The 27,709-nt window shown below is 45.2% G+C and overlaps 1 protein-coding gene across 1 annotated transcript in view; it reads right to left on the bottom strand.

Annotated features, from left to right (window-relative positions):
• vwa8 (von Willebrand factor A domain containing 8) overlaps positions 1–27,709 on the bottom strand; it is a 238,558-nt gene that overhangs the window by 23,146 nt on the left and 187,703 nt on the right. The window contains exons 22-25 of the mRNA XM_084309724.1: positions 15,567–15,642; positions 14,127–14,262; positions 13,193–13,312; positions 2,078–2,283 (exon numbers count right to left, since the gene is read on the bottom strand). Of these exons, the coding sequence (XP_084165850.1) occupies positions 2,078–2,283; positions 13,193–13,312; positions 14,127–14,262; positions 15,567–15,642 (538 nt within the window). The remainder of the gene's footprint in view (positions 1–2,077; positions 2,284–13,192; positions 13,313–14,126; positions 14,263–15,566; positions 15,643–27,709) is intronic.

The raw sequence follows: 27,709 nt of genomic DNA, 5'->3' as shown, positions 1-27,709 counted from the left end.
ACTAGGGGAGGACTCAACAAGCTGTGAGCTAGCAGCAGCCTATGTTGCTGCCTGCCATAGACTGAGGGACAGTGAGTGACAGTCACCTGACATGTTTATGCTGTAATATTTTATGTTTTATTTTATGATGATAATTTTTGTATGTACTATAACATTAATATCTGTTTTGTAATCCATGTTTATGTTATTAATCATTTGCTTTGGCAACATGTACAAGTTGTGTCATGCCAATAAAGCCATTTGAATTGAATTGAATTGAATAGAGAGAGGAGGGGGAGAGAGGGGGAGAGAGGGGGGGGATAGAGAGAGGGAGAGTGGGAGAGAGGGAAGAGAGAAAGAAAGAGAGAGAGAGAGGGCGAGAAAGAAAGAGAGAGAGCGAGAGAGAGAGAGAGAGAGAGAGAGAGAGAGAGAGAGAGAGAAGAGAGAGAGAGGAGAGAGAGAGAGAGAGGGGGGAGAGAGAGAGAGAGGGAGAGGAGAGGAGATAAGAAAGAGAGAGAGACAGTGGGGGGGGGAGAGAGAGATAGAGAGAGAGAGAGAGAGAGAGAGAGAGAGAGAGAGAGAGAGAGAGAGAGAGAGCGAGAGAGCGAGAGAGAGAGAGAGAGAGAGAGAGAGAGAGAGAGAGAGAGAGAGAGAGAGAGAGAGAGAGAGAGAGAGAGAGAGAGAGAGAGAGAGAGAGAGAGAAATAGGCCAGTGGATAAAATAAGCCTGCAGACAACTGGCCTGTTTACGTCCCTTCTGTTTGACTGTGTGTACAGTGTATGCATCATGGTCATGTGGACATGCATGACGGTGTGTGTGTGTGTGTGTGTGTGTGTGTGTGTGTGTGTGTGTGTGTGTGTGTGTGTGTGGTGTGTGTGTGTGTGTGTGTGTGTGTGTGTGTGTGTGTGTGTGTGTGTGTGTGTGTGTGTGTGTGTGTGTGTGTGTGTGTGTGTGTGTGTGTGGGTGTGTGTGTGTGTGTGTGTGTGTGTGTGTGTGTGTGTGTGTGTGTGTGAGGTCAGAGCAGACTGGGGTAGATGCTGAGACATGGTCTTTCTCCTGTCCATCAGTCACACTGTCCTCATGCATTAATAACCACATTGTCATTAAGTATTCACCCGGCTGCATTAAGGAGAAGTTTAAGCTGTGAACTCGTCCAGCGCGGCAGCTATCTGTCTGTCTGTCTACCTGTCTGTCTGTCTGCCCATCTGCTTGTATGCCTGTCTGTCCGTCTGCCTGTCTGCATGTCTGCCTGTCTGTCTACCTGTCTGCCTGTCTGTCTGTCTGCCCATCTGCATGTATGCCCGTCTGCCTGTCTGCCCGTCTGTCCGTCTGCCTGTCTGTCTGTCTGCCCGTCTGTCCGTCTGCCTGTCTGTCTGTCTGTCTACCTGTCTGCCTGTCTGTCTGTCTGCCCATCTGCATGTATGCCCGTCTGTCCGTCTGCCTGTCTGCCCGTCTGCCTGTCTGTCTGTCTGCCCGTCTGTCCGTATGCCTGTCTGCCTGTCTGCATGTCTGCCCGTCTGTCCGTCTGCCTGTCTGTCTGTCTGCCCGTCTGTCCGTCTGCCTGTCTGCCCGTCTGTCTGTATGTCTGTCTGCCTGCCCGTCTGTCTGTCTGCCTGTCTGTCTGTCTGCCTGCCCGTCTGTCTGGCCACGTTTTGAGGTCAAGACTTCATGAATGATAGATGAACCTGAACTAAATGTTCAGTAGAGATAAAAACCAGCCAAGAGGACGTTAATGTTTGTTCAGCGGTTCTGTAACTTTTCTTCCCCCAGCCCAGGACGCAGACTGCCCCAGGGACCTGGGATCAGTGGAACATACCTGGTGTTCTTGGCCAGGTGTGTGGAGCCTGCGACCCATTTTGGATCCTGGATCAGAGTTTCGGTCAGCATAATATCCCCATACCTTCCCCTGACGATAACGTGTCGATATGTTATCGTTTTCCCTGTACCATTTCAAGGCATTTTCTGGACCAAATTTCTGCATGTACTCGACGTGACTGTAAACGAGGACTGTAAACCTCAGTTACCTTTCGAGTTTAAAATAAAGGTTTGAAATGTCCTACAGACACACACGCGTGTTCTGTGTGAATCTGTGGTTTACCTGGAGGTGTTTGACTATGTTGACCACCTCTCTGGTGGAGTAGGGGTAGTTGATGGTGCCCTGGTCGGCCATGGAGCGCAGCTCCCCGAAGGCCGCCACCAGCCTCTGGAGGGTGGCGTCTGGCACGTCTGGGCCGTACTGCTTCAGCATGGCCAGCTCCGCCTGGGGCTTGGGGTTGTCCACCGCGTGGCAGCTGAAGATGTCGCCTGGAGGGAGGAGGAGAGAAGTTTTACTTTACACTAGGGCTGTCACTTTAACAAAAAATCTAGTTCGAAATTCGTTGCAGAATTGTAGACAAGTTCGAATTAGAATTAGAATTTCAGTAAAAAAAAAACAAAAAAAATAAACAAAAAAAAATCTAAGCTACAGTATTTTCAAAGTTTTGGCAACTTTTTTTTTACCATGGTATGTTTGGTATCATTCTTTTCAGCACAGTCTCACCTATATGACCTGACCGTTTTTTCTTTATAATAATATTATAAAAAATCAAAAAATTAAGAAAATAAATTTTTTTTAATTCAAATTCGAATTTCTCCCTTCAAGTTCGAATCTCACGTTTTTATGTAAATTCGAAATTAAATTCGAAATTCGAAAATAATGTGACAGCCCTACTTTACACCAGCATGTATGAATATTTTATTATTATTTATTTATATAGCGCTTTTCTAGACACTGTATATTCACCACAATGTTAGCACCCAACCTTGGGCTACGCAGGCTCAATGGCTGCCATACAATGGCACCAGGCACACATCGCACTACACAATGACTGAAAGGCTCAGGGGTCGGGGATTGATGTCAGCCAATTAATGGGGGAGGGATGATTAGGTGGCCTTGATGTCAGAGACCTGATTGGGAATTTGGCCAGGAACATTGGGGAACCCCCTACCCTCTAAACTGCCATAGAATCAAACCATAAACAAGGTGGCCTATTGGGATGTTGGATCCTAATGTGAAAAACTATGTGATTTCTATGTTTGCTTTATGTGCTCATTTTGTGCCTGTCCTTTTTGCTGCTGTGAAGCACTTTGAGCTGTATACAAATAAAGTTTATTATTATTACTCTTTGCGATATGTGCCCTGGGATCTCGCAAGACGACACTCACGGTAGGGCTGGGCGATATGGCCTAACATTTTTATCTCAGATTAAAAAAAAAAATTATCCGATTTCCGATTTTAATCGATTTTTTTCTCTCTTGAAAACTAGAAACGCCAAGGAAATCATTCAAATAACCTTTGTTTTTATTTGACAAAAAAAAAATATCAAACCAAGATGAATTTCCCTATTGGGATTGAAGTGCAAACCTAACTTTCACCAATCTTCACTTTAAAAAAATATATAATAATATAGATTATATACAGTATATATATATATATATATATATATATATATATATATATATATATATATATATATATATATATACAGTATATATATATATATATATATATATATATATATATATATATATATATATATATATATATATATATATATATATATATATATATATATATATATATAAAAGGTTAGTGTTGATCAAACAAAGATGAATGTCCCTATTGGGATTAATAGTGCAATAACTTGCTTTTTCACCATACTTCACTTAAAACAAATAAAAGGTGCCTCTTGATCATCAAACAAGAATGAATTTCCCTATTGGGATTAATAAAGTGCAATAATTCAAATTAATCGATAAAATCGATTAATCGCCCAGCCCTAACTCACGGCTGTACGGTGTCCCTATCACCGTAACAGGGGCATTGTTACTGACAAGTCCAGAGGACAGACTACACAACAACACCACTTTCCGACAACGGCCTTGACCGGGGCTTGAACCTGTGATCTTCCGATCATGAGTCCAGAGCTCTACCCATGTAGCCACGCTGCCGGGGGAGAAACTGAGGAGAGGAGTGGTGGCCTGGTGGGTTAGTGAGAGACATGAACAGAAGGTCGCCGGTCTGATTAGACAAGAAGATCAGGTGAAGCGACAGACGCCTACATTTGTACATTTAGATATACAACAAGTCAGCAGGAAGGGTACAACTCTGGCAGCTAAGTAAGTAAGATTGTTCGTCAAACAGTGTCAAACTTGAGTGCTACAGACTTGGGTGCATAACAGCATAGTAGGTAGGAAATGGTAAACGGTGCATTCATATAGCAGCTTTTATCCAAAGCGCTTTACAATTTAGGTAGTAATATAGGAAAGGTCGATTCCAAGGTACATGTCTACTCTGAGAAACACACAAGCTCTCGCTGGAAACGGTGTGTTGTGCAGGAGCTCCTGGGAGACAGGGTTTGTGCAGCACAGGGAGACAGGAGTTTAAAGAGGAGGCCTTAGGTCTTACTGCAGGCAAGAGTGCCCATAATCACATTATTTTCCTCATTATGTGACTCAGACAGTGTGAAGAGCACAAATCACAACTAATCTGATCTTTTCAATTCTGATCTTGGCCACTTTCATATGTGGTCCTAAATCAGATACAGGTCAGTTTTGGCAACTTTTTTTTTACCATGGTATGTTTGGTATCATTCTTTTCAGCACAGTCTCACCTATATGACCTGACCGTTTTTTCTTTATAATAATATTATAAAAAATCAAAAAATTAAGAAAATAAATTTTTTTTTATTCAAATTCGAATTTCTCCCTTCAAGTTCGAATCTCACGTTTTTATGTAAATTCGAAATTAAATTCGAAATTCGAAAATAATGTGACAGCCCTACTTTACACCAGCATGTATGAATATTTTATTATTATTTATTTATATAGCGCTTTTCTAGACACTCAAAGCACTGTATATTCACCACAATGTTAGCACCCAACCTTGGGCTACGCAGGCTCAATGGCTGCCATACAATGGCACCAGGCACACATCGCACTACACAATGACTGAAAGGCTCAGGGGTCGGGGATTGATGTCAGCCAATTAATGGGGGAGGGATGATTAGGTGGCCTTGATGTCAGAGACCTGATTGGGAATTTGGCCAGGAACATTGGGGAACCCCCTACCCTCTAAACTGCCATAGAATCAAACCATAAACAAGGTGGCCTATTGGGATGTTGGATCCTAATGTGAAAAACTATGTGATTTCTATGTTTGCTTTATGTGCTCATTTTGTGCCTGTCCTTTTTGCTGCTGTGAAGCACTTTGAGCTGTATACAAATAAAGTTTATTATTATTACTCTTTGCGATATGTGCCCTGGGATCTCGCAAGACGACACTCACGGTAGGGCTGGGCGATATGGCCTAACATTTTTATCTCAGATTAAAAAAAATAATTATCCGATTTCCGATTTTAATCGATTTTTTTCTCTCTTGAAAACTAGAAACGCCAAGGAAATCATTCAAATAACCTTTGTTTTTATTTGACAAAAAAAAAATATCAAACCAAGATGAATTTCCCTATTGGGATTGAAGTGCAAACCTAACTTTCACCAATCTTCACTTTAAAAAAATATATAATAATATAGATTATATACAGTATATATATATATATATATATATATATATATATATATATATACAGTATATATATATATATATATATATATATATATATATATATATATATATATATATATATATATATATATATATATATATATATATATATATATATATATATATATATATATATATATATATAAAAGGTTAGTGTTGATCAAACAAAGATGAATGTCCCTATTGGGATTAATAGTGCAATAACTTGCTTTTTCACCATACTTCACTTAAAACAAATAAAAGGTGCCTCTTGATCATCAAACAAGAATGAATTTCCCTATTGGGATTAATAAAGTGCAATAATTCAAATTAATCGATAAAATCGATTAATCGCCCAGCCCTAACTCACGGCTGTACGGTGTCCCTATCACCGTAACAGGGGCATTGTTACTGACAAGTCCAGAGGACAGACTACACAACAACACCACTTTCCGACAACGGCCTTGACCGGGGCTTGAACCTGTGATCTTCCGATCATGAGTCCAGAGCTCTACCCATGTAGCCACGCTGCCGGGGGAGAAACTGAGGAGAGGAGTGGTGGCCTGGTGGGTTAGTGAGAGACATGAACAGAAGGTCGCCGGTCTGATTAGACAAGAAGATCAGGTGAAGCGACAGACGCCTACATTTGTACATTTAGATATACAACAAGTCAGCAGGAAGGGTACAACTCTGGCAGCTAAGTAAGTAAGATTGTTCGTCAAACAGTGTCAAACTTGAGTGCTACAGACTTGGGTGCATAACAGCATAGTAGGTAGGAAATGGTAAACGGTGCATTCATATAGCAGCTTTTATCCAAAGCGCTTTACAATTTAGGTAGTAATATAGGAAAGGTCGATTCCAAGGTACATGTCTACTCTGAGAAACACACAAGCTCTCGCTGGAAACGGTGTGTTGTGCAGGAGCTCCTGGGAGACAGGGTTTGTGCAGCACAGGGAGACAGGAGTTTAAAGAGGAGGCCTTAGGTCTTACTGCAGGCAAGAGTGCCCATAATCACATTATTTTCCTCATTATGTGACTCAGACAGTGTGAAGAGCACAAATCACAACTAATCTGATCTTTTCAATTCTGATCTTGGCCACTTTCATATGTGGTCCTAAATCAGATACAGGTCAGATTTATTTGCAATGCGACCTCAGTCTGAACAGTCATGTCAGAATTCATGCAACTTTTACATCACTCTAGATTCACATTCATCACAATTATGTGCTGGCGAGAGTCACTCTGAATACAAAGATGGAAGACAGCAGTGATGGAGGTGGTCAGTGGATACAAACATGGAAGACAGCAGTGATGGAGGTGGTCAGTGGATACAAACATGGAAGACAGCTGTGATGGAGGTGGTCAGTGGATACAAACATGGAAGACAGCTGTGATGGAGGTGGTCAGTGGATACAAACATGGAAGACAGCTGTGATGGAGGTGGTCAGTGGATACAAACATGGAAGACAGCAGTGATGGAGGTGGTCAGTGGATACAAACATGGAAGACAGCTGTGATGGAGGTGGTCAGTGGATACAAACATGGAAGACAGCTGTGATGGAGGTGGTCAGTGGATACAAACATGGAAGACAGCAGTGATGGAGGTGGTCAGTGGATACAAACATGGAAGACAGCAGTGATGGAGGTGGTCAGGTCAGTGGATACAAACATGGAAGACAGCAGTGATGGAGGTGGTCAGGTCAGTGGATACAAACATGGAAGACAGCAGTGATGGAGGTGGTCAGTGGAGGGACAGTGAGGTGTTCGTTCACCTTATAAGTATTTGGGGTGACACTTCTGTACAAGCAAAACCGGGGGGGACGTATCATAACCAGTCTGTGTTTGAAAGAAGAAACGGCTCTTTCACCTCCTCCTCACCCTCATTATCATCTGCTCACGGATTAGCTGGCCTCCACTGCTTATAAATTAAACCATAAACCGTGACTTCAGTGTCCTCCATGTTTACGTTCATCTTCGTTATTGCTCATTAGCACATGCGGGTCAGTTCAGGAGCGTGACCAGTTCACACTGGAATCTGATATTGGCCACATAATTTTTTTTTTTAATTATTTAAGTGAACAGCCAAATCAGATCTGAGCAATAAATCAGAGTACAATCATTGAGCACTAAGGCCTGCAGTGTGAAAGTAGCCCTCGTCTCTATTTCCTTTAATGGAGGTGGAGCAGTCGTCTGGTAATCAGCGACTGATTACAACTGGTACACTACATGGTTTCCCTCCATGTAAACGAGGGAAACCACAGTTGCCTAAATAAAGGTTTGAAATGAAATGAAAATGTATCAACTCATGATGTTAAAACAAGAGTCTCGAGTACGAGACTAACAGACACCCACTGGGTTCCCTTGAGCAAGGCACTAAAGCCCCGACTACCAGAAGAGTATGCAGACATTCCGGTTTTCAACAAAACAATGGGGAGCCAGTTGGTCAATTAGGGACATCCGCCATTGTCGGCCGGCCCTCCGGCCAAAAGGACTTGGGGAGAAAGGTCGTCACGGGGATGAGAAAGAGAGCTGGAAGCAGGGCGAGAGGAAATAGCATCATGTGAAAGGGATCTACTGCAGATGAGAAGATGTTAAAAATAAAACACAAAAGCATGTCAAACAGAAAGCCCCTGTGCTTCACTCTGGTTTCAGTTTAAGCCGACGGACGGAGATAATCTGAGAGGCTTCTGAGAAAGAATAAATAAAGACATGAGGAAGATAAAACAGCCTGAGTCCTCCTCCCTAGAGACACAGCGCTGGTGGGAACAATTACATCTGATGACTTGACAACAAGATCTTGTCTCCCAATTTCCTCTTTTACAGCATTAGGCCTGCAGAGAGTTTGTTGTTTCATAAAGAGAGTGTGGGTGTGTCTGGTGTGTCTGGTGTGTCTGGTGTGTGTGTGTGTGTGTGTGTGTGTGTGTGTGTGTGTGTGTGTGTGTGTGTGTGTGTGTGTGTGTGTGTGCGTGTCTGTCTGTTTGGTGTGTGCATGTGTGTGTGTGTGTCTGTCTCGTGAGGTCACGACCAGACAACAGAAACCATGTCTCACATACTCAATGGCTGTCATGCATACAAAGGGCTCTACATTTGTAGGTCACCTGCAACAGTGCTGTATTTATAAGCACACCAGTGTGAAGCCATATACAGTATGTTCAATCTGTGTAGTGACAATTCACTGTTCTCTGATATTTCAGCAAACACCCCGATGTTGTTGTTGTTGTTGTTAATGAGAATAACAGAGAGGTTCTCATCCTAGAAGTTGGCTGCACGTTTGACTACAGTCTAGACAAGGAAGCCTTTACAACCAAAAAGTATCAACTGTTAGAGCATACCATATCACAACTCGGCTACAACTGTAAACTTTTAGTCTTCATATTTGGAAGCCTGGGTCATGTCCATAAGTTGGGTGTTAGAGGCCTTCAGATGGCCGGCCTTCCGAAGAGAAGAGCCAAACAATTAGCAAGATATTGCTCAGTGTCAGCAATTATTGGCAGCCGCGCAATTTGGAGAAGACGCTGCTATCTGTATCCATGAGCTGTGTGTTGATTGTCAGGTTCATCATCCATGTGTGTGTGTAACTTTGGTTGCCATTGTCAATTTGGGCACGAATGTATCAGAATAACCCACAATGTACAAGTGCACTGATAATATTTGTGTCCTTTAACCCTTTAATCGCCGCTGACGCTGAAACACGTCATTCCCCGCCATGCTCATTCTGCCGATGACGCTGGACAGCGTCTTTGATATCAATATTTCAAAAATCTGTGATCGAAATCATATTTCTCCCCCGGAGACATTATATGTACTGGTGAGCCCCTGTCAACTCTCTAACGGTTCAAGAGCGCCATCTGGTGGCCGATCGGCCTGATCGCCCAGGGAAGAAACAGGAAGTGGAAGCTGGTGCTCATTTCAATTTGGTCCGATCACTCGCTATAGGTCCCGGGACTCTAGCTCGACACAATGGATAGCGATCCGTTGCCAATAACTCGATAAACAACATGATTTGGACGTATATACTATTATACAACCTGGAAATGGATCGGATATTTCGACATCCCATAATAGAAAAAACTCTGTTCCACGCTCATCTCCCAACGGCGAGAGGAAGCTACGGTGAGTTTCAGCGTTATTTTTTAATGTCTTCTATACTAACTGCTCTAATGATCATATCACCCACACTAGATGAATGATATAACGTTGCCCACGGAATTATAAACGACCCCCCGCCCATCCGGTCAACATCAGATCATACGTGGTAACTTCTAGAAGTACATGCAGTTGACATTTTTTATCTTGCGCCGATTGCTATCAAACTGTATACAATCATCAATATAATGCATTTAGGGCTATAAATCACGTTCTGGAGAAAGCTGCAGAAAACGATAAAAACATACTTATACTTTAGACCGTATTTTAGTATGAATATGTGAATGAAAAAGTATAACGTTGCTACACCCTGAACAATAGATATAGGACTTTGAATGGGCCATGGTAATGTCAATTTAGCAATACAATTTAAAAAGTTATAGCCCTGCAAAGAAGGGGAACTTCTCCATGTTAAATACCATTTCGATACCAAAAAAAAAAAAAAAAAAATATATATATATATATATATATATATATATAGGGATGCTCGATATTGGCTTTTTTACCGATACCGATATTCCGATATTGTCCAACTCTTAATTTCCGATACCGATATCAACCGATACCGATATATACAGGGTTTCCCCGTCCAAAAAACTGAATAATTTCAGGTAACTAATAATTTCACTGGATATATATATAACAAATATTGTTATTGTTTTTTTTTGTTTTTAAACCGATACCGATATTTTCCGATATCACATTTTACTGCCGATATCGGCCGATAATATTGGTTGGCCGATAATATCGGACATCCCTAATATATATATATATATATATATATATATATTAAACAAATTTAGCTTTTGTTGCTGGTTGATTCTCCTCAGCTTCTCTCTGGTACTATAAGAGAAGATAAATATAACACTTTTAAAACCCTTTGTTTATCTTTAGATCACACATTTAAAAATAACTGTTCATCTCACTTCAATAATCTTTATTGCAAATGCAGCACATGGTATTTTCTCAAGCAGACAGATGTAAACACTGTAATCTGTGTTGCATGTACCTGACAAACTGAACTGTTTGTATTACAGTTAGTAACAGTTTCGATTTTTATTTAAAGATAACGAGAGCGAGAGAGAGAGAGAGAGAGAGAGAGAGAGAGAGATAGAGAGAGAGAGAGAGAGAGAGAGAGAGAGAGAGAGAGAGGCTATGCTCGGAGCATTTTAGTAACGTTACATTTTCAACAAGATTGCTGCTATTTAAACACTTGATGGAAACGGGGTAACGTTAACCTTATGTCGACTGTAGTATTGTATGACCTCGACATAACGTTTAAACGTTAACGTTACTCCGTTTCCATGCAGTAATTATAACGGTGGCCAGCTAAGCTAATGGAGCTAACGGCTAGCAGTAGCTAACGTTAGCTGATAGCTGTAACGTTACAACGAATCAGCTGTTGATATTATGCGCCATCAGTAGACAACGTATCATGTATTAAACTAGAGTTAATGGTTTAATGCTTCAGTTACAGTGACGTTGAAAGAGCAGCTGTCACGAACCTCTTTCATTTCTTTATGGAGATCCGCGCTGCTAAAATGTTTATTTACAAACTGTGACTCTGTGAGGGGGAGGGCTGGAGCAGGCGGAGGGGCAAGCGCGCTCTGAACAGCATGTCAACAACTTGCTGTAGAACACTCGCCAGCTGGTACCGATACTGCAGAAAGTATCGGTATTTCGGGAAATGAGTATCGAAGCCGTTTTAAATATGCAGTATCGATATGTATCGATACTTCGATATTTTTGACAACACTAGTGTGTGTGTATGTGTGACTGTGTGTGCGTGTGTGTGTGTGTGTGTGTGTGTGTGTGTGTGTGTGTGTGTGTGTGTGTGCGCGAGCGCGTGTGTGTGTGTGCGTGTGTGTGTTGTGATGGGTTCAATCCACTTTCTATTCCATCAATTCACAAATTGGATTTTGTCAAAATCGTCTGCTATAAAGACCTTTTGATATTCAGAGAACGAATACTCTCAAATGTAGTTCCAATTTATATTTTGAATAGATTTCTTTGGGGGGACTTTCTGTATTTTTTCATCCATCCCAATTTAGTCGTTATGCCAATTTCCTTCCTGGTCGTTGGGCACATTGCCCCACTGTCGGCCTGGGGAGGTTGTAGAACTACCACATGCCTCCTCCGATACATGTGGAGTCGCCAGCCGCTTCTTTTCACCTGACAGCGAGGAGTTTTACTGGGGGAACGTACAGTACTGCCTGTAGAAAGAAGACTAGGCTCTCTGCTCACTGTAGAAAGAAGACTCTCTGCTCACTGTAGAAAGAAGACCAGGCTCTCTGCTCACTGTAGAAAGAAGACTATCTGCTCACTGTAGAAAGAAGACCAGGCTCTCTGCTCACTGTAGAAAGAAGACCAGGCTCTCTGCTCACTGTAGAAAGAAGACTCTCTGCTCACTGTAGAAAGAAGACTCTCTGCTCACTGTATAAAGAAGACCAGGCTCTCTGCTCACTGTAGAAAGAAGACCAGGCTCTCTGCTCACTGTAGAAAGAAGACCAGGCTCTCTGCTCACTGTAGAAAGAAGACCAGGCTCTCTGCTCACTGTAGAAAGAAGACTCTCTGCTCACTGTATAAAGAAGACTCTCTGCTCACTGTAGAAAGAAGACCAGGCTCTCTGCTCACTGTAGAAAGAAGACCAGGCTCTCTGCTCACTGTAGAAAGAAGACTCTCTGCTCACTGTAGAAAGAAGACCAGGCTCTCTGCTCACTGTGGACTGAAGACCAGGCTCTCTGCTCACTGTAGAAAGAAGACCAGGCTCTCTGCTCACTGTGGACTGAAGACCAGGCTCTCTGCTCACTGTAGAAAGAAGACCAGGCTCTCTGCTCACTGTAGAAAGAAGACCAGGCTCTCTGCTCACTGTGGACTGAAGACCAGGCTCTCTGCTCACTGTAGAAAGAAGACCAGGCTCTCTGCTCACTGTGGACTGAAGACCAGGCTCTCTGCTCACTGTGGACTGAAGACCAGGCTCTCTGCTCACTGTGGACTGAAGACCCCCAGGCTTTCTGCTCACTGTGGACTGAAGACCCCCAGGCTCTCTGCTCACTGTGGACTGAAGACCCCCATGCTTTCTGCTCACTGTGGACTGAAGACCCCCAGGCTTTCTGCTCACTGTGGACTGAAGACCCCCAGGCTCTCTGCTCACCCTGCCAGATACGGTGCTTCATGCCAACTTCACAGAAGCACAGTGGTGGGTCTTCTCTCCCTGCCAAGAGTTCTTTGTGTTCACGTATCTCTGGGCTAGGAACGCTGGGAGACTCAGGGCAACTCGTATACGGCGGTCCTCACAAGTATAGATAACACATATATGTGTGTGTGTGTGTGTGTGTGTGTGTGTGTGTGTGTGTGTGTGTGTGTGTGTGTGTGTGTGTGTGTGTGTGTGTGTGTGTGTGTGTGTGTGTGTGTGTGTGTGTGTGTGTGTGTGTGTGTGTGTGTGTGTGTGTGTGTGTGTGTGTGTGTGTGTGTGTGTGTCATTACCTAGGGACCCAAAGAAGTCATTCCCCAGGAAGGGGAAGCCAGGTCTGTTAGCCAGGACCAGCATCCTGAAGTCTGGGTGCATGGCGATGGTGTTGGGCCTCCCTGCTGCTTCTCGTGGGTCTGAGTGAGGACGCACACAATCACAATCAGTGTGAAACACACACACACACACACACAGACACACACAATCACAATCAGTGTGAAACACACAAGCACACACACACACACAAAATCACAATCAGTGTGAAACACACACACACAGACACACAGACATACACACAATCACAATCAGTGTGAAACACACACACACACAATCACAATCAGTGTGAAACACACACACACACACAGACATACAGACAGACACACACAATCACACAGACAGACACACACACACACACACACACACACACAATCAGTGTGAAACACACACAGACACGTGCGAGCATGCACAGACACGTGCGCGCGCACGCGCCCGCAAACTAAACAAGCACTCTCCCCGTTTCCCTACTGTCCAGATACAGTATGATCGGTGTCTTGAGTTTGTCAGGTTCTGTTTACATTCCTCAGGAGAGAGCGAGAGAGAGTCTGTCTTCGGCTCCGTTTGGTCACAAGTGGAAGAGAACTAAGAAAAAGCCTCTGATGTTTACAATCCCGCCTGCTGTGGATCCACTGGTGTTTATCCTTAAGCCTCTTCCTTACATCCCTTCTTCTAGATGTCTGCTTAACGGCCCTGTCTCCACACGGGACCTGGTGCACGTCTCTGTCATTGTGTTCAACTGTGTGTGTTCATGTGTGTGTGTGTGTGTGTGTGTGTGTGTGTGTGTGTGTGTGTGTGTGTGTGTGTGTGTGTGTGTGCGTGCGTGCGCGTGTATGTGTGTGTGTGTGTGTGTGTGTGTGTGCGTGTGTGTGCGCGCGTGTGTGTGTGTGTGTGTACCTGAGACTATCCTGCGTCCGTCAGCCAGGATCATCTCTCCGCTCTCCACCAGCGTCTTCAGGATGCAGGTGACGTTGGTCGGCGCTTTGTCCGCCTCGTCGATCACCAGGATGTGACCCTGCTTCACCGCCTTCACCTGTCGCCACGCCGACACGAGACATCACGTTAGTGTTTTCATCCACTGTGATCCCACCGCTGACTTTAACCAGTCAACATGCAAGGCCCGTACACGGGTAACAACAACAACCTGTCTCTCTCTCCCAGAAGGCACTGCTTCAGGACCAGGGTAACAACAAACAACAACAATCTGTCTCTCTCTCCCAGAAGGCACTGCTTCAGGACCAGGGTAACAACAAACAACAACAATATGTCTCTCTCTCCCAGAAGGCACTGCTTCAGTACCAGGGTAACAACAACCTGATAATATTTTCACACAATGTTCATGAAGACTTTGTTGTGTAGATAGAACAGTTTAGAACTAGTCAACCACAGCTAGGGCGGCTAAGTGGCGAAGTGGGCAAGGCGTTCGCCACTAACGCAGGAGATGCTAGGTTCGAGCCCAGCTCTCTGCGTTGCTTCCGGCTTGGCTGGTCGTTCATACTAATACAATTGGCAGTGTTAGGGGGTGGGAAAGCCGGTGGGTGGGGATCGGACGTTGTGGACAGCGACTCCTACAGGTCGGTTGGTGCGCCTGTACAGCAGAATCAGGAAGTATCGGGGGCAGCGTGAGCCTCCCACGCGTTACTCCTCGCCACTGAGAGATCGCGCTGTGCAGGTGAAAAGATGCGACGGCTGCCTCCTCGTGTACCGGAGGGGACACGTGATGCAAGGCTTCGTCCTCACTGCAGCCGACCAGTGGGAGGCATGGTCTAGCAACGTTCGAGACAGGGGAGGGGAGAATTGAAGGGAAAATTGGCGAGGCGAAATTGGGATGGGAGAAAAATAAGGAGAAAAAGTGGATAAAAAAAAAGTTAACAATGTTGTATTTAATGCCTGGTGTAAATCTCATGTTGAGCTGTCGCTAAAGGCTCAGAGAATACATTTCAGAACAAATATATCTTCAATCCAATAAATCACAAATGTAAACAAAGCCATATTGCAGTAATTTAATTTTTTAAGAAGAGTGATCAGTGGATCCATATAATGTATTCCATCTTTATTGAGAGTAGGACAGCTGAGAGGGAGACACAGGAGAGAACTTAACTTAAACCAATTAACCAGAGAGGATCATTCTAGAAAAGATATTCACTGAGAATGTGTGTGTGTGTGTGTGTGTGTGTGTGTGTGTGTGTGTGTGTGTGTGTGTGTGTGTGTGTGTGTGTGTGTGTGTGTGTGTGTGTGTGTGTGTGTGTGTGTGTGTGTGTGTGTGTGTGTGTGTGTGTGTGTGTGTGTGTGTGTGTGTGTGTGTGTGTGTGTGTGTGTGTGTGTGTGTGGACTGACCAGTGGCGAGTCCTCATACACGATGATGCCATCTCGGACTGATGGCTGCAGGGTCAGAGTCTGGACCGTTGTATCTCTGGGAGGTTACAGAGCACAAGGTTACACGCACGCACGCTCGCACTATCGCACGCACACACACACACACACACACACACACACACACACACACACACACACACACACACACACACACACACACACACATCAATCTGTACAACTCCATCAATAGCACTCAATAAGCAAACATATGTAATCTAGGATCGAAAGCTTCTCAGAGCCAAACGTAAAACCCCTTAAGCTTTCAATGACGCCTTCTCTCTCTCTGTCTATCTCTCTGTCTCTCTCTCTCTCTCTCCCCCCCCTCTCTCCCCCCCCCCCCCCCCCCCTCTCTCAGTATGGCCCAGGGGTTGTCCCAGTTCCCAGTATGGTTGTCTGCTCCTGGCTGGTGTTTCTGAGCCTCCTCTCCTGCAGTGAGAGCCTCCTGCCTCGGCTCCTGCTCTAATATTAGCTGCTGCTGCTGCAGTGTCTATCCAGGCCACACACTCCACTCTGACTTTCACAAGACTTTCACAAACTACACATATACACTTTCCAAGAGTGTGTGTGTGTGTGTGTGTGTGATACTAGATAATACTAGTGATACCGATACTAGAAAAGTATTGCGATACCCAGACCGTTAAAAACGGTCCAATACTCCATTTTATTAGTATCGATTAGTGATGCACGATATATCGGCCGATATGGCAGTTTTTTTACACATCGGTATCGGTCCGATATCACGATAGGGCCGATATGAGCCAATATTTATATAAAAATTTAAATAAAAATCTTTTGCAACTTTGATAGTTGCAAAATATCAGTCATTTCTGAAAATAAGTTACAAAAGTTTTTAAAAAATGCGTTTTGGAAAATAGCTCTTTATTTGATTATCATAAAAAAGTGTTTTCTATACAGAGATATCGACATCGGTAAATATCGGTATCGGCCAGAACAGCAATATTAATATCGGTATCGGCCACAATTTTCACATCGGTGCATCACTAGTATCGATACTTTTAGATGAATAGCCCGATGCCGTATTTGCTATGAGTTGAGTGGAGAGATAACGCATAATAACAGATGGAGATTAGCTATATAGCTCAGCGGCTCTAACAATATTTTTTTATTTTTGTATCTACTTTTTCTCCCCATTTCCCATCTCAATTTCGTATTATCCAATTCTACCCTCCCCTGTCTCGAACGTTGTTAGACCATGCCTCCCACTGGTCGGCTGCAATGTGGACCAAGCCTTGCATCACGTGTCCCCTCCGGTACACGAGGAGGCAGCTGTCGCATCTTTTCACCTGTACAGCGCGATCTCTCAGCGGCGAGGAGTAACGCGTGGGAAGCTCACGCTGCCCCCGTTGCTTCCTGATTCTGCTGTACAGGCGCACCAACCGACCTGTAGGAGTCGCTGTCCACAACGTCCGATCCCCACCCACCGGCTTTCCCACCCCCTAATACTGCCAATTGTATTAGTATGAACGACCAGCCAAGCCGGAAGCAACGCAGAGAGCTGGGCTCGAACCCAGCATATCCTGCGTTAGTGGCGAGCGCCTTGCCCACTGCGCCACTTAGCCGCCCCCTGTAACAATCATTTTATAATTTTTCGATTATTTAAGTTTCAACAACGTCAAAATATTATTAATAAAATCATATTTTATAAAGGATTTTCCATGTTCCGTCATTTAATATTATATTCCATTGCTTTTCCTGATATTTTAGGTTTTTGCCACATTATCGTTTTAGAGCTCTCTCTCTCCCTCTTCCCTAACCGTCTGTAGTGTGGTAGTGAAAGGGTTAACCACCTGTAGTGTGGTGGTGAAAGGTTAACCTTCTGTAGTGTGGTAGTGAAAGGGTTAACCTTCTGTAGTGTGGTAGTGAAAGGGTTAACCATCTGTAGTGTGGTAGTGAAATGGTTAACAGTCTGTAATGTGGTGGTGAAAGGGTTAACCGTCTGTAGTGTGGTAGTGAAAGGGTTAACTGTCTGCAGTGTGGTAGTGAAAGCATTGACTCTTTGTAGTGTGGTAGTGAAAGGGTTAACCGTCTGCAGTGTGGTAATGAAAGCATTAACCCTTTGTAGTGTGGTAGTGAAAGGGTTACATAGACCAGCACATCAGTGTAGAGGGGGATGATGGAGCATCAGCCATGATGTCACAGCACGACTCAGAGTGTCCTGCCACACCCCGCTTCACCCATATAATGTGACACTGTTGTCAACGTGTCACTTGTATTAAGCAATGCACTCCCAGTAAAGTGGTCACAAAAATGCCACTTCTACAGTCAGCAAAAAAAACAGCTGTAAAAATACAAACCTGTCTTGTTTGTTCTTTTTACAGCCCAAATGGGCTGACACCGGTTGGCCGCTGTTACATCGGTGCATCCCTGGGCATATTCTCACCAAAACCAAACCGGCGGCTCTTACAGACCGGGGATATCATGAGGTCTGGTCCACCGCGACCGACCGACACAATCTACGGTTAACACATAACTGAACCGCGTCCTCTCTGTGCTTCTCTTCTCAGTTACTGTGACCTTTCAGTGAAACAGAGGGAGGAGAGTGGTGACCTTTATTGGCATTGTGTCTCTCCGTCCTCTGAAGCGGAGGTGATGGAGATGTTATCGGATACCTAGCGCCTTCCACGCTGTGCTCTGACCCGGAGAGTGGCCTCCTTATCATCGACAGGTCCCATCGCTGCCTCCGATTGATCTCAGCTATGTTCAACAGTGTGGCTGCTTATAGACGTACGCATATTAATGAATGCTTAAGACCTCGTTTTACTTTGGGGTAATTGTGTGTGTGTGTGTGTGTGTGTGTGTGTGTGTGTGTGTGTGAATGGTAAATGTTAAATGGTGCATTTATATAGTGCTTTTATCCAAAGCGCTTTAAAATTTGTTCCCCACATTTTACCCAATCACTCACACACCGACGGCGGAGGCGACCATGCAAGGTGCCAACCTGCTCATCGAGAGCAATTAGTATACATAGTGGCTCCGCTCGGCGTCACTCATGCACTATCCTCGCATATGTGCACGCGCACTGAATAAAATTCCACAATGTACCTTTATCCCAGTATTCGTCTGACCACACCCCTCGTTAGCTTACCTTCATAAGCAGGTGTGTGGTCACCTGCTCTCCTCCTTCTCGCTTTCACCACAAGGAAGTGCCTCGGTAGATCCCCACTTGACGTGATGTGATGGTAGGAGAAGAGTTGGAAAACAAGAGATACGTTGACATCATATCTTTATTTTCTCTCTCACTATTTTCGAGAAAATACGGCGATATTGTCTTCGTCACTGGAGTGTCTGGAAGATGGTGATCATTCTAAAAACCTCCACCGGTTTTCGTATTGGGAGCACGCCGCTACATGCCTCCCAACTACAGTCTTCCTTGCTGCGGCTGGTTGGGGTGAAACCCTCCAGCGATACAGCTGGACTGTAGGACGCGCCGCTGTTGTGAGAAGCGGTGGGTTTCAGGTTGGTGAGTAATGTTGCTTGCGAGCGCCGCTTGTCTGTTAGTGCTATGGGGGTTAGCTGACAATGTTTACGGAAACCGGCCCCAGATTAGGGTCCTTTGTTCAGCCTCTTAGGCAACGGCGGAGGACCTTGGTCTGAAGCCCATTATAGTTAAATAGTGGGCCACGACCAGTAACACTGGTGATCCCTGTGTTTTCTGGACAAGTGGATGTTTCTCTGTCACCGTGTAGGCCCCGTCTTTCATATACAAATGAGAGTATACCCTCACGAGGAAATATGGGCATAGATGTTTGTTATCGGAAGATCTGTGTTCAAGTCAGCTACAGCTATGGGACTTGTGCTGGCTCCGTCGGATGTTGGTAAAATCACCGTTGTAAAACTGTGTTAACATCTCGTTTCTCTTCTCTCTTAAAAGGTGAGGAGGGTTTCAGAACGGCGGCCTGTCTGAGTGTGACTTGTTGCATCGTTGTGTACGAGTTCAGGTGATAGCTGCTTAGCTTGCGTGCTAGTTGTGGCCTACTGTGTAGCCAGTCAGCTGTTAGCTGCGGCGCTAGCTCGCTGTGTTTACCAAGCCTGTTGTGTTACTAGGCTAGGTAACGTTAGCTTGCTGCTATCGGCCGAGAGCGGCCGTTAGCTTAATGCTACACTGTTGAACGTGCTGTGACAATAACATGTTTTAAACACTCTTGACTGCGACGTCATCTTTGACAGAGGATGTTCGTCGAACCTGCCCTGAGCCAGGCCGGCGAGGACTGCGTCAACAAGGAGCACCGTAGCGGCGGGTTGGAGCAGCGAGCTGCCTGTGTCGTCAAACACAGGAGGCTGTGTTACTTCGGTGCCATGTTAGAGACTGCAATTCGCTTGATCTGCGCTCCCGGTAGGCAAGGTCCTGACCAGACCTTGAACACTTCTTCTTGCTTTCCCTTCTAAATGTTTTGTAAATAACGATGTTTTCCAAAACGAGTGTTGCTGCACTACATTTAGGATACGACGCGAGTTATGTGTGAATTGTCTTGTCACTGGTCTCCATGCAAATCGGGTTATTGTTACAGATGTGAAATGATCTGGTTTGTTGTGTTGAGACACATTGTGTGTTCATGTATCGTGTACTCACAACTAAGGGGGTTAAACTAACCTATAAAGCTATGCTTAGTGACATATGAGTAAAGAATGATTCTTTTCTCAGCCTGTAATGACAATGAACAGTGTGTTCACATATTGACAGGTTTACCTGTTTAACTGGCCGTATTAAGGGTAAAGTAGGAGGGTTGTGTTTCCCCCCGGTTCCCTGGGGACTTCTTCATCCTCCTCTCAGACATGTTGTTACACTGTATTGTGTCACTGTGTGGTAGGGATACGATGTAACCCTTAGCTTAGTTGTTGGGGTTGTGCTAACCGCTTGAGAAACTTTATTTTCCTACAGAAAAGATTGTTTGGTCACTTTTTCGTGTGTGCTTAGCAAGGCCTGTGGCCGATACTAATCGAGAATTGTGTATTCTCTCATTATGAAAAACGGCGTTCCTCTGTAGAGTGTTTTTGCCATTTTTTGTAGGTGATAATGGGTTGTGTGTGTCGTGTGACCTACAACTGGGTTGGGCTGGCCACAGAAGCACATGTGTAAGTCTGGTACCGGGGCTCTTGCGAGGGCCCTCTCTGTTCTGTGTTTTTTCCTTGGTAAAAATCAGATAGCAGGTTGGCACATGCGCTGTGTGAAGCTGTTAGACGCTTCATGGGGCTGACTATGACTGCGTCATACTCTTTTTGTCATTACATCGTATCATGGGTGTGGGGTCGTAAAGGGGTGAACTGGTAACCTTTCCTCCCCCTTTTTTCTGTTGGTAAACCCACCTGTCCTTCAAGGTTCATGTCACGTTGCGGTTCGGCACGTTACAGGGTGAGGGGGGGGGGGGGGGGGAGTTTCCTGGTCCCACGCCCTGGAATATTGGGCGTGTGCACCGCAGAAATTCCCCCGCCATAGAGTACGTCACTGTGCGCGTCTCTGTTGGTAGGACTTCTGTGTGCTGTTCAGGTCCATATGATGGATCTGTTTCGGGGGGTGGTCAGGGCTCCTCCTCACGAAGCTCCTATTCGGGCCTTCTGTGAGTTGGGACTCTCCTTCCATGTGAGGGAGCCTCCTCAGAGTACAGAGCCTCCTCCTCAGATTGTCAAGGTGAGTGGAACCTCAAGAAGGAGTCCTATTCTATTGTGTGTGTATTCGATTCAATTCGATTATTGAGTGTGTATGGGTTCAGTGCCTCCTCCCCGGAGTAGGGATGGGAATTGATAGGATTTTATCGATACGATTCCATTATCGATTCTGCTTATCGATTCGATTCTTTATCGATTCCCTTATCGATACCTGATCAATTTATAATTTAAATAAATATATTGGAAATGCAACAGAACTACATTTACATTTAGTCATTTAGATGACGCTTTTATCCAAAGCGACTTACAAGTTCTGTACGACAAGCCATCAGGAAGGGCACAACTCTATCAGCTGAGCAACAATGTTCATCAAGGAGCTTGGATAGGAGTAGGTCTGAGGCGGCCAGAAGTTGCAGAGCGTAGGGGTCTAAGCTGGTTAGAATAACAACATCCAACTTGTCTTTTCTGATTGTCATTTATTGTTGAGCCCCCATGTCAGAAAAATACAAAAACTGTAAAAAATTAAACATTAACTATAGCCTACACTTAAATAAAATAATGTATTTGAGATTCTCTTAAAATGTATTTATTTTTTTATTCTTAAACTAATTTAATCTATTGAATAACAGGTCGTTACACACACACACACACACACACACACACACACCACACACACACACACACACACACACACACACACACACACACACACACACACACACACACACACACACACACACACACACACACACACACACACACACACACACACACACACACACACACACACACACACACACACACACACACACACACACACACACACACACACACACACACACACACACACACACACACACACACACACACACACACACACACACACACACACACACACACACACACAGAGCTCCCTCCCCGGGCCCCTGTCCTATAAGGTATTGGCTTGTGTTGCTACACGGACACATTTGTATGTTGCACCACGGTACTTCCTGGCTTACAGAGTACAGACTAGTAAACAAACACTCCGTCTCTTATTATATGTGAACTAAAGAGTACAAGGTTTACACAACAGCCCCCACCTGCTGTTTTATTGTATTTGTACCTGTACTATCCGCTGTCAGCTGTTTATCTCTCTTTGTGAGCTTGATTAAATAGCGTTAGCTCACGTTAGCTAGCGTTAGCTCCGCGGCTAATTTTAGCTCACCCTGAACTAAATCAATGACTAGGTTCTAAAGCATTCAAGTAGTTTTCACTGCACATAGAAGTAGCCAAACAGCGGGAGCATTTCGGGAGCATATTACCAAAACCCAGGCAATTTCGAGCCCTTAAGGAATCAAATAGAGTCTGCCATGGCTACATGCTAACGCTAACGTTATGGCGCAACTGTAGGAAAAACCTGGCAGCGATAAGGGAATCGAAAGTCACAGGAGCCACACGGTTCCAGGCATCGGCCAATTAGGAACCGGTTTTCGATTCTCATCCCTACCCCGGAGAGCCCTAAAACCAAACTTTTACATGGCTCAAGGTGCAATATATTCTTTTCAATCTGTACAGCTCGCGTGGGAAGTCTCTCTGGGGATTTCCGTCTCCTCCCTATGGGAGGGTGGTGGAATGTAAAAATGTGAAAAAAAATTTACCCCCGGCTGTGTAGACTGGGATACATACTGTTGGTGCTTCCTTCTTTTCTATTAAGAAGAGTTGGAGTTAGGAAGCATCACACCCCTCTTGTCGTTCCCCTGGGCGCCTTGGGGATTCAATGACAGGTCTAAATAGCCTGTTCATTAATGTGGTTGTGTCACGACGCACGTATAGTAGGGCTGGGCGATATGACGATATTATATAAATATCGGGTACAGTTCATTAACGATACACTTTTTAAACGTATCGTGGATATCGTGATGTTTTGCCCAAGAGGATTGTGTCGCGTCAATCTGGTCCACACGTTGAAACTTTTTAACAGCGCCGCCCCACACACACTACTGCATCAAAGTTACTACTTATGATAACAAAGGCATTCGTTTTGTGGCATTAACGTTATATAGTTACACGTTCAATAATAACATCAGCGTATTTACATAGCAACGTCCGAGGTCGACCTAGATATAGCAAGCATTAGTCGTTCATATCTCAGCCCGTGCTGACTCAGTTGTGCCCATTCTGCGGTCTGTTAATAAAGTTTTCAATCAGACAGATGTATGGAAAGGCTTTTATTATAACATCCGTTGCAGTAAAATCATTATGCCTCCAGTCGTTTAGTCGTCCTGCGGAGCTACCATTGTTGTTGTCATTGAGCTCTCCAATGGCGGAAGTAACAAATTAATACGCGCTTGCCGATTGGTGCTAAGAACAGCAGGGCGGGTGCAAGCGGTGTGACGTAATTGGCAGACTCGACTGTCAATCAAAATGATTGTTTGCCGTCTGAATGAATGAAAACGTTATTAACAGATTGCAGCATGGGTACAATACAGTACAGCTCAATACAACAACAGTGGACTGGAGGATTCAGACCAGAGAAAGACTTTAGTCTTGTTTACATCAGGGTCCCCCATTTTCAATGTATCATATTTCATATCTAAATCATATAATATCTCATTGCTAAATATATGCAATATATAATCTAATAATCCAATAATCTAAATCTAATATATAATATAAAAATGCTAAATGCATGGGTATTTTATTTTGTCTTTAATGTTAGCTTGCAAACTCAAATACTGTCTTGGTAAGCCTCATAATGAATTGTTTGGGGGAAAAAAGAAAAACATCGTGATGCGTATCGTGTATCGCCGAAAGGTCAGAAAATATCGTGATATCATATTTAGGCCATATCGCCCAGCCCTAACGTATAGTGCTAGCTCGGGGTGTTCTGTAATCAGGCGAATGACTGGCACGCCTTGGTTGCTTGAGGTTAAAACGGCGTTTTTATAAAGCAACTGGGATGGAGGTTTTTCCTCTTCTGACGACCTGTTTTGGTTGTCGACGGATTCTCGTTCATATCTGGGGGATGATGACGGAATGGATCTGAACATATGTAGAGGGGTCTCACGCCCTGGGGGTGGGCCACCGGGCGCGGTTCGCACCGAACGTCTGGGTGGCGCCTTCTTTTCATGTTTAAGATCAACACGCATATCTGCCCCTTCTCCTGGAGTAGGCATGTCGGCGTGGTTAGAGAACGGGACTGGTTCTGGTCACGCTGGTCCGGATCAGTTAAACCCGTTGTCCGCCGGGGATGCAGATCTGCTGTTCTGGTACCCTGAGGGACTTGGGCTTTTTCAGGGGGAAAATGCCAGGTCGGTCTGGGTGTCACAGGGTTAAGCGCTATGGAGACCCTGGTTGGGTACATTTTGTACTCTGCACTGTCGTAATGGCTTACGGCCATGCCAACCTGTACACGCTCGATCTCGTCAGATCTCGGCCGCTACGCAGGTTGGTCCTGGTTAGTACTTGGTTGGGAGACCGCCTGGGAATACCAAGTACGGTGTGCTTGGGGCTGGTTCTCCATTCTTTTCGCTCCTCTCTCACGCATGGCGAAGAGGGGCCTGTTGGGGTGGTCTTTGACCTCCTCTGGTGACCCTGTGCTTCCCGTATCGCCGGGCCCGATCCGAAGTAATGTTTCGTCGACCCGTAGGCCTGGGTTAACCCTTTTTTGAAAACTGAAACACTTGTACTGCGGTATAGCCGGTGTATACCCGCAGGTGTGTTTTGGAGTTTTTTCTTGAGGGGTTATAGGAACAACCACCGCATTGGGTAACACCAAGGTGGTTGATTCCCTGGTGTGTTGGAGCAGTGTCAACTCCCGGGTTACCCGGTTGAGGGTGCCCCTGCACGTTCATGACGTCTGCCAATCGTGTCAGCCTTCTCTGCCTCAACCCCTCTGGGTGGGTTTTTTTTTAAATGGAGGCTTGGTCATGCAACAACGCCAGCATACACCCCTTCCGCCGGGGCGGCTGTTTTCAGCTGACTCCTTTGGCGCCTGTCTCGTCCGCAGTGCTCCAGGCTCAGGTTACAGCCTGTTGCCTGGTTTTTCCCCGGTGCGCTGCCTGCTTCCGTTGGTTAACCTTTTTTGTGTGCTTACGGCCATGCTGACTGCCTGTTCTGCAGGGTCAGTGTGCCAGGCGGTGTACTATTGGGGGGACAGGGCCCGCTCGGCTGAGGGGCCTTTGTCCGAATACGCTGGCGATGTGGGGGGCGGGGTCACTAAGTGCCCACCTGGTGGGGTCTTGATGCTGGCATCATGGACTTCTCCGGGCCCCCGTTCCAGGGGGTCCAGTCCCTTTGGTGGGTCTGGGCCTTCCTTCGCGCTCCGCTGCTACGGCCTTGCCACGGGGTTGGGTTTGCCCTTGACCCCGTGATTCTGGGGGCAGTAACGAGGTTGTTCCCTCCGTTCGTTCCCGGGTGGCATGCGGGTTGTGCGTGTGTGTAGTCGTGGGGTCAGGCCACGATCTGCTCACCCTGTGCGTTGAGTTGCTTGAGTGCCTCTTCGCACGGTCGGGTCCGTCGCCCTCCCGGGAAACCTCCAATAGGGGGGGTGCCCTCCATTAGGGGGGGTCGGGGGGGCTCGGCCCTCCCTGTTCTGATGGTTGTGGGGGGCCTTCAGCGGGGTGTATTTGTCGGCCGGTGGCTCCCGCTCGGCCTCCCTTGTGCATGAGTGACGCCGAGCGGAGCCACTATGTATACAGAACGATAGGTTATGACTATAACCAAGTTCTGTTAATAGTGGTGACGCTCGGCGTCCGACGCCGCTGCAGCCCTTGATCTCACCTTGTGGTGAAAGCTTGGGAAGGAGGAGAGCAGGTGACCACACACCTGCTTATGAAGGTAAGCTAACGAGGGGTGTGGTCAGACGAATACTGGGATAAAGGTACATTGTGGAATTGTATTCAGTGCGCGTGCACATATGCAAGGATAGTGCATGAGTGACGCCGAGCGTCACCACTATTAACATAACTTGGTTATAGTCATAACCTATCGTTAAGTGTCTTGCTCAAGGACACTTCGACACGCTGCCCGGGAGGAGTGGGAATTGAACCGGCAACTGGGAACCTCCGGATTACCAGACGACTGCTCTACCTCCTGAGCCACTGTCGCCCTCATAGTACATGTGCGCGCGTGGGTGTAGTATTTATAGAGGTCCTGGTTAACCCGTTCACTACCACACTACAGAAGGTTAACCCATTCACTACCACACTAGAGATGGTTAACCATTTTACTACCACACTACAGGAGGTTAACCCTTTCACTACCACACTACAGGTAAACCCGTTCACTACCACACTACAGATGGTTAACCCTTTCACTACCACACTACAGATGGTTAACCCTTTTACTACCACACTACAGACGGTTAACCCTTTCACTACCGCACTACAGAAGGTTAACTCTTTCACTACCACACTACAGAAGGTTAACCCTTTCACCACCACACGACAGACGGTTAACCCTTTCAAGGTTAACATTCGGTAGTGTGGTAGTAAAAGGGTTAACATGCAGCTCGATGTGTTTCTCACACAGAAGTCCTTGGCCCGGTGACGGCTGGCCTGGTTTTCTTGGGGACTGAAATAGTCTGTGACACCCTTAGAAAGAAAGCGTGCGCCCGGCTGCCAGCAGGGAGAGAAAACGCTCTTCTTTCACACTTCCTTCACAGACAGAGAGGCGCTTTGTTCCCGGTGTTGGATAAGAACCCATCTGTGTGCTCCTGCACGCCGATCTCTCTATTAGAGCACTGTTTTACTCCATCTATTCTATTTTACTCTCTTAATACTGCTTTGTTTTTACCCTTTTCTTATCGACTGTATTGAGTAAACATCTAAAATACTGGGTTGATACGTCTATTTGATGTGTGTCTGCCAAATTCATAATTTACGTGTATCAGTGACAATCAAACCGTAAACAAAGAGGCCTATCAAGATGTTAGATCCTAATATGAAAAATGATGTGATTTAATGTTCTATGCCTTATCTTGACTTTGATTTAGCTGCTGTCTATGTTATGCTCATTTTATGCGTATGTCTTCTTTGCTGCTGTGAAGCCCTTTGTGCTGCTATTCTTGTATGAAAGGTGCTACACAAATAAAGTTATTATTATTATTATTATTATTATTATTATTATTATTATTATTATTATTATTATTATTATTATTATAGAGAAGGTGTCACAACATTATGCTGTTTGGGATGTGGATGGAAATAGAAAAGGAGCCGTGACTCGATTACTCCCAGAGTAATGTAATCTACTGTAATCTACTATAATATAGTGACACATAGGCAACTCACTGGTGTGTATGAGACGACCCTGCTATACTGTTTGAGACACCTGCTATATTGTATGAGACGACCCTGCTATACTGTTTGAGACACCTGCTATACTGTATGAGACGACCCTGCTATACTGTTTGAGACACCTGCTATACTGTATGAGACACCTGCTATACTGTATGAGACGATCCTGCTATACTGTTTGAGACACCTGCTATATTG

This window comes from Notolepis coatsorum, assembly GCF_963971535.1.
Source record: "Notolepis coatsorum genome assembly, chromosome: 3".
Lineage (NCBI taxonomy): Eukaryota > Metazoa > Chordata > Actinopteri > Aulopiformes > Paralepididae > Notolepis > Notolepis coatsorum.
Note: the sequence above shows the minus strand (reverse complement) of the source record. Positions and strands in the feature narration are given on the sequence as shown.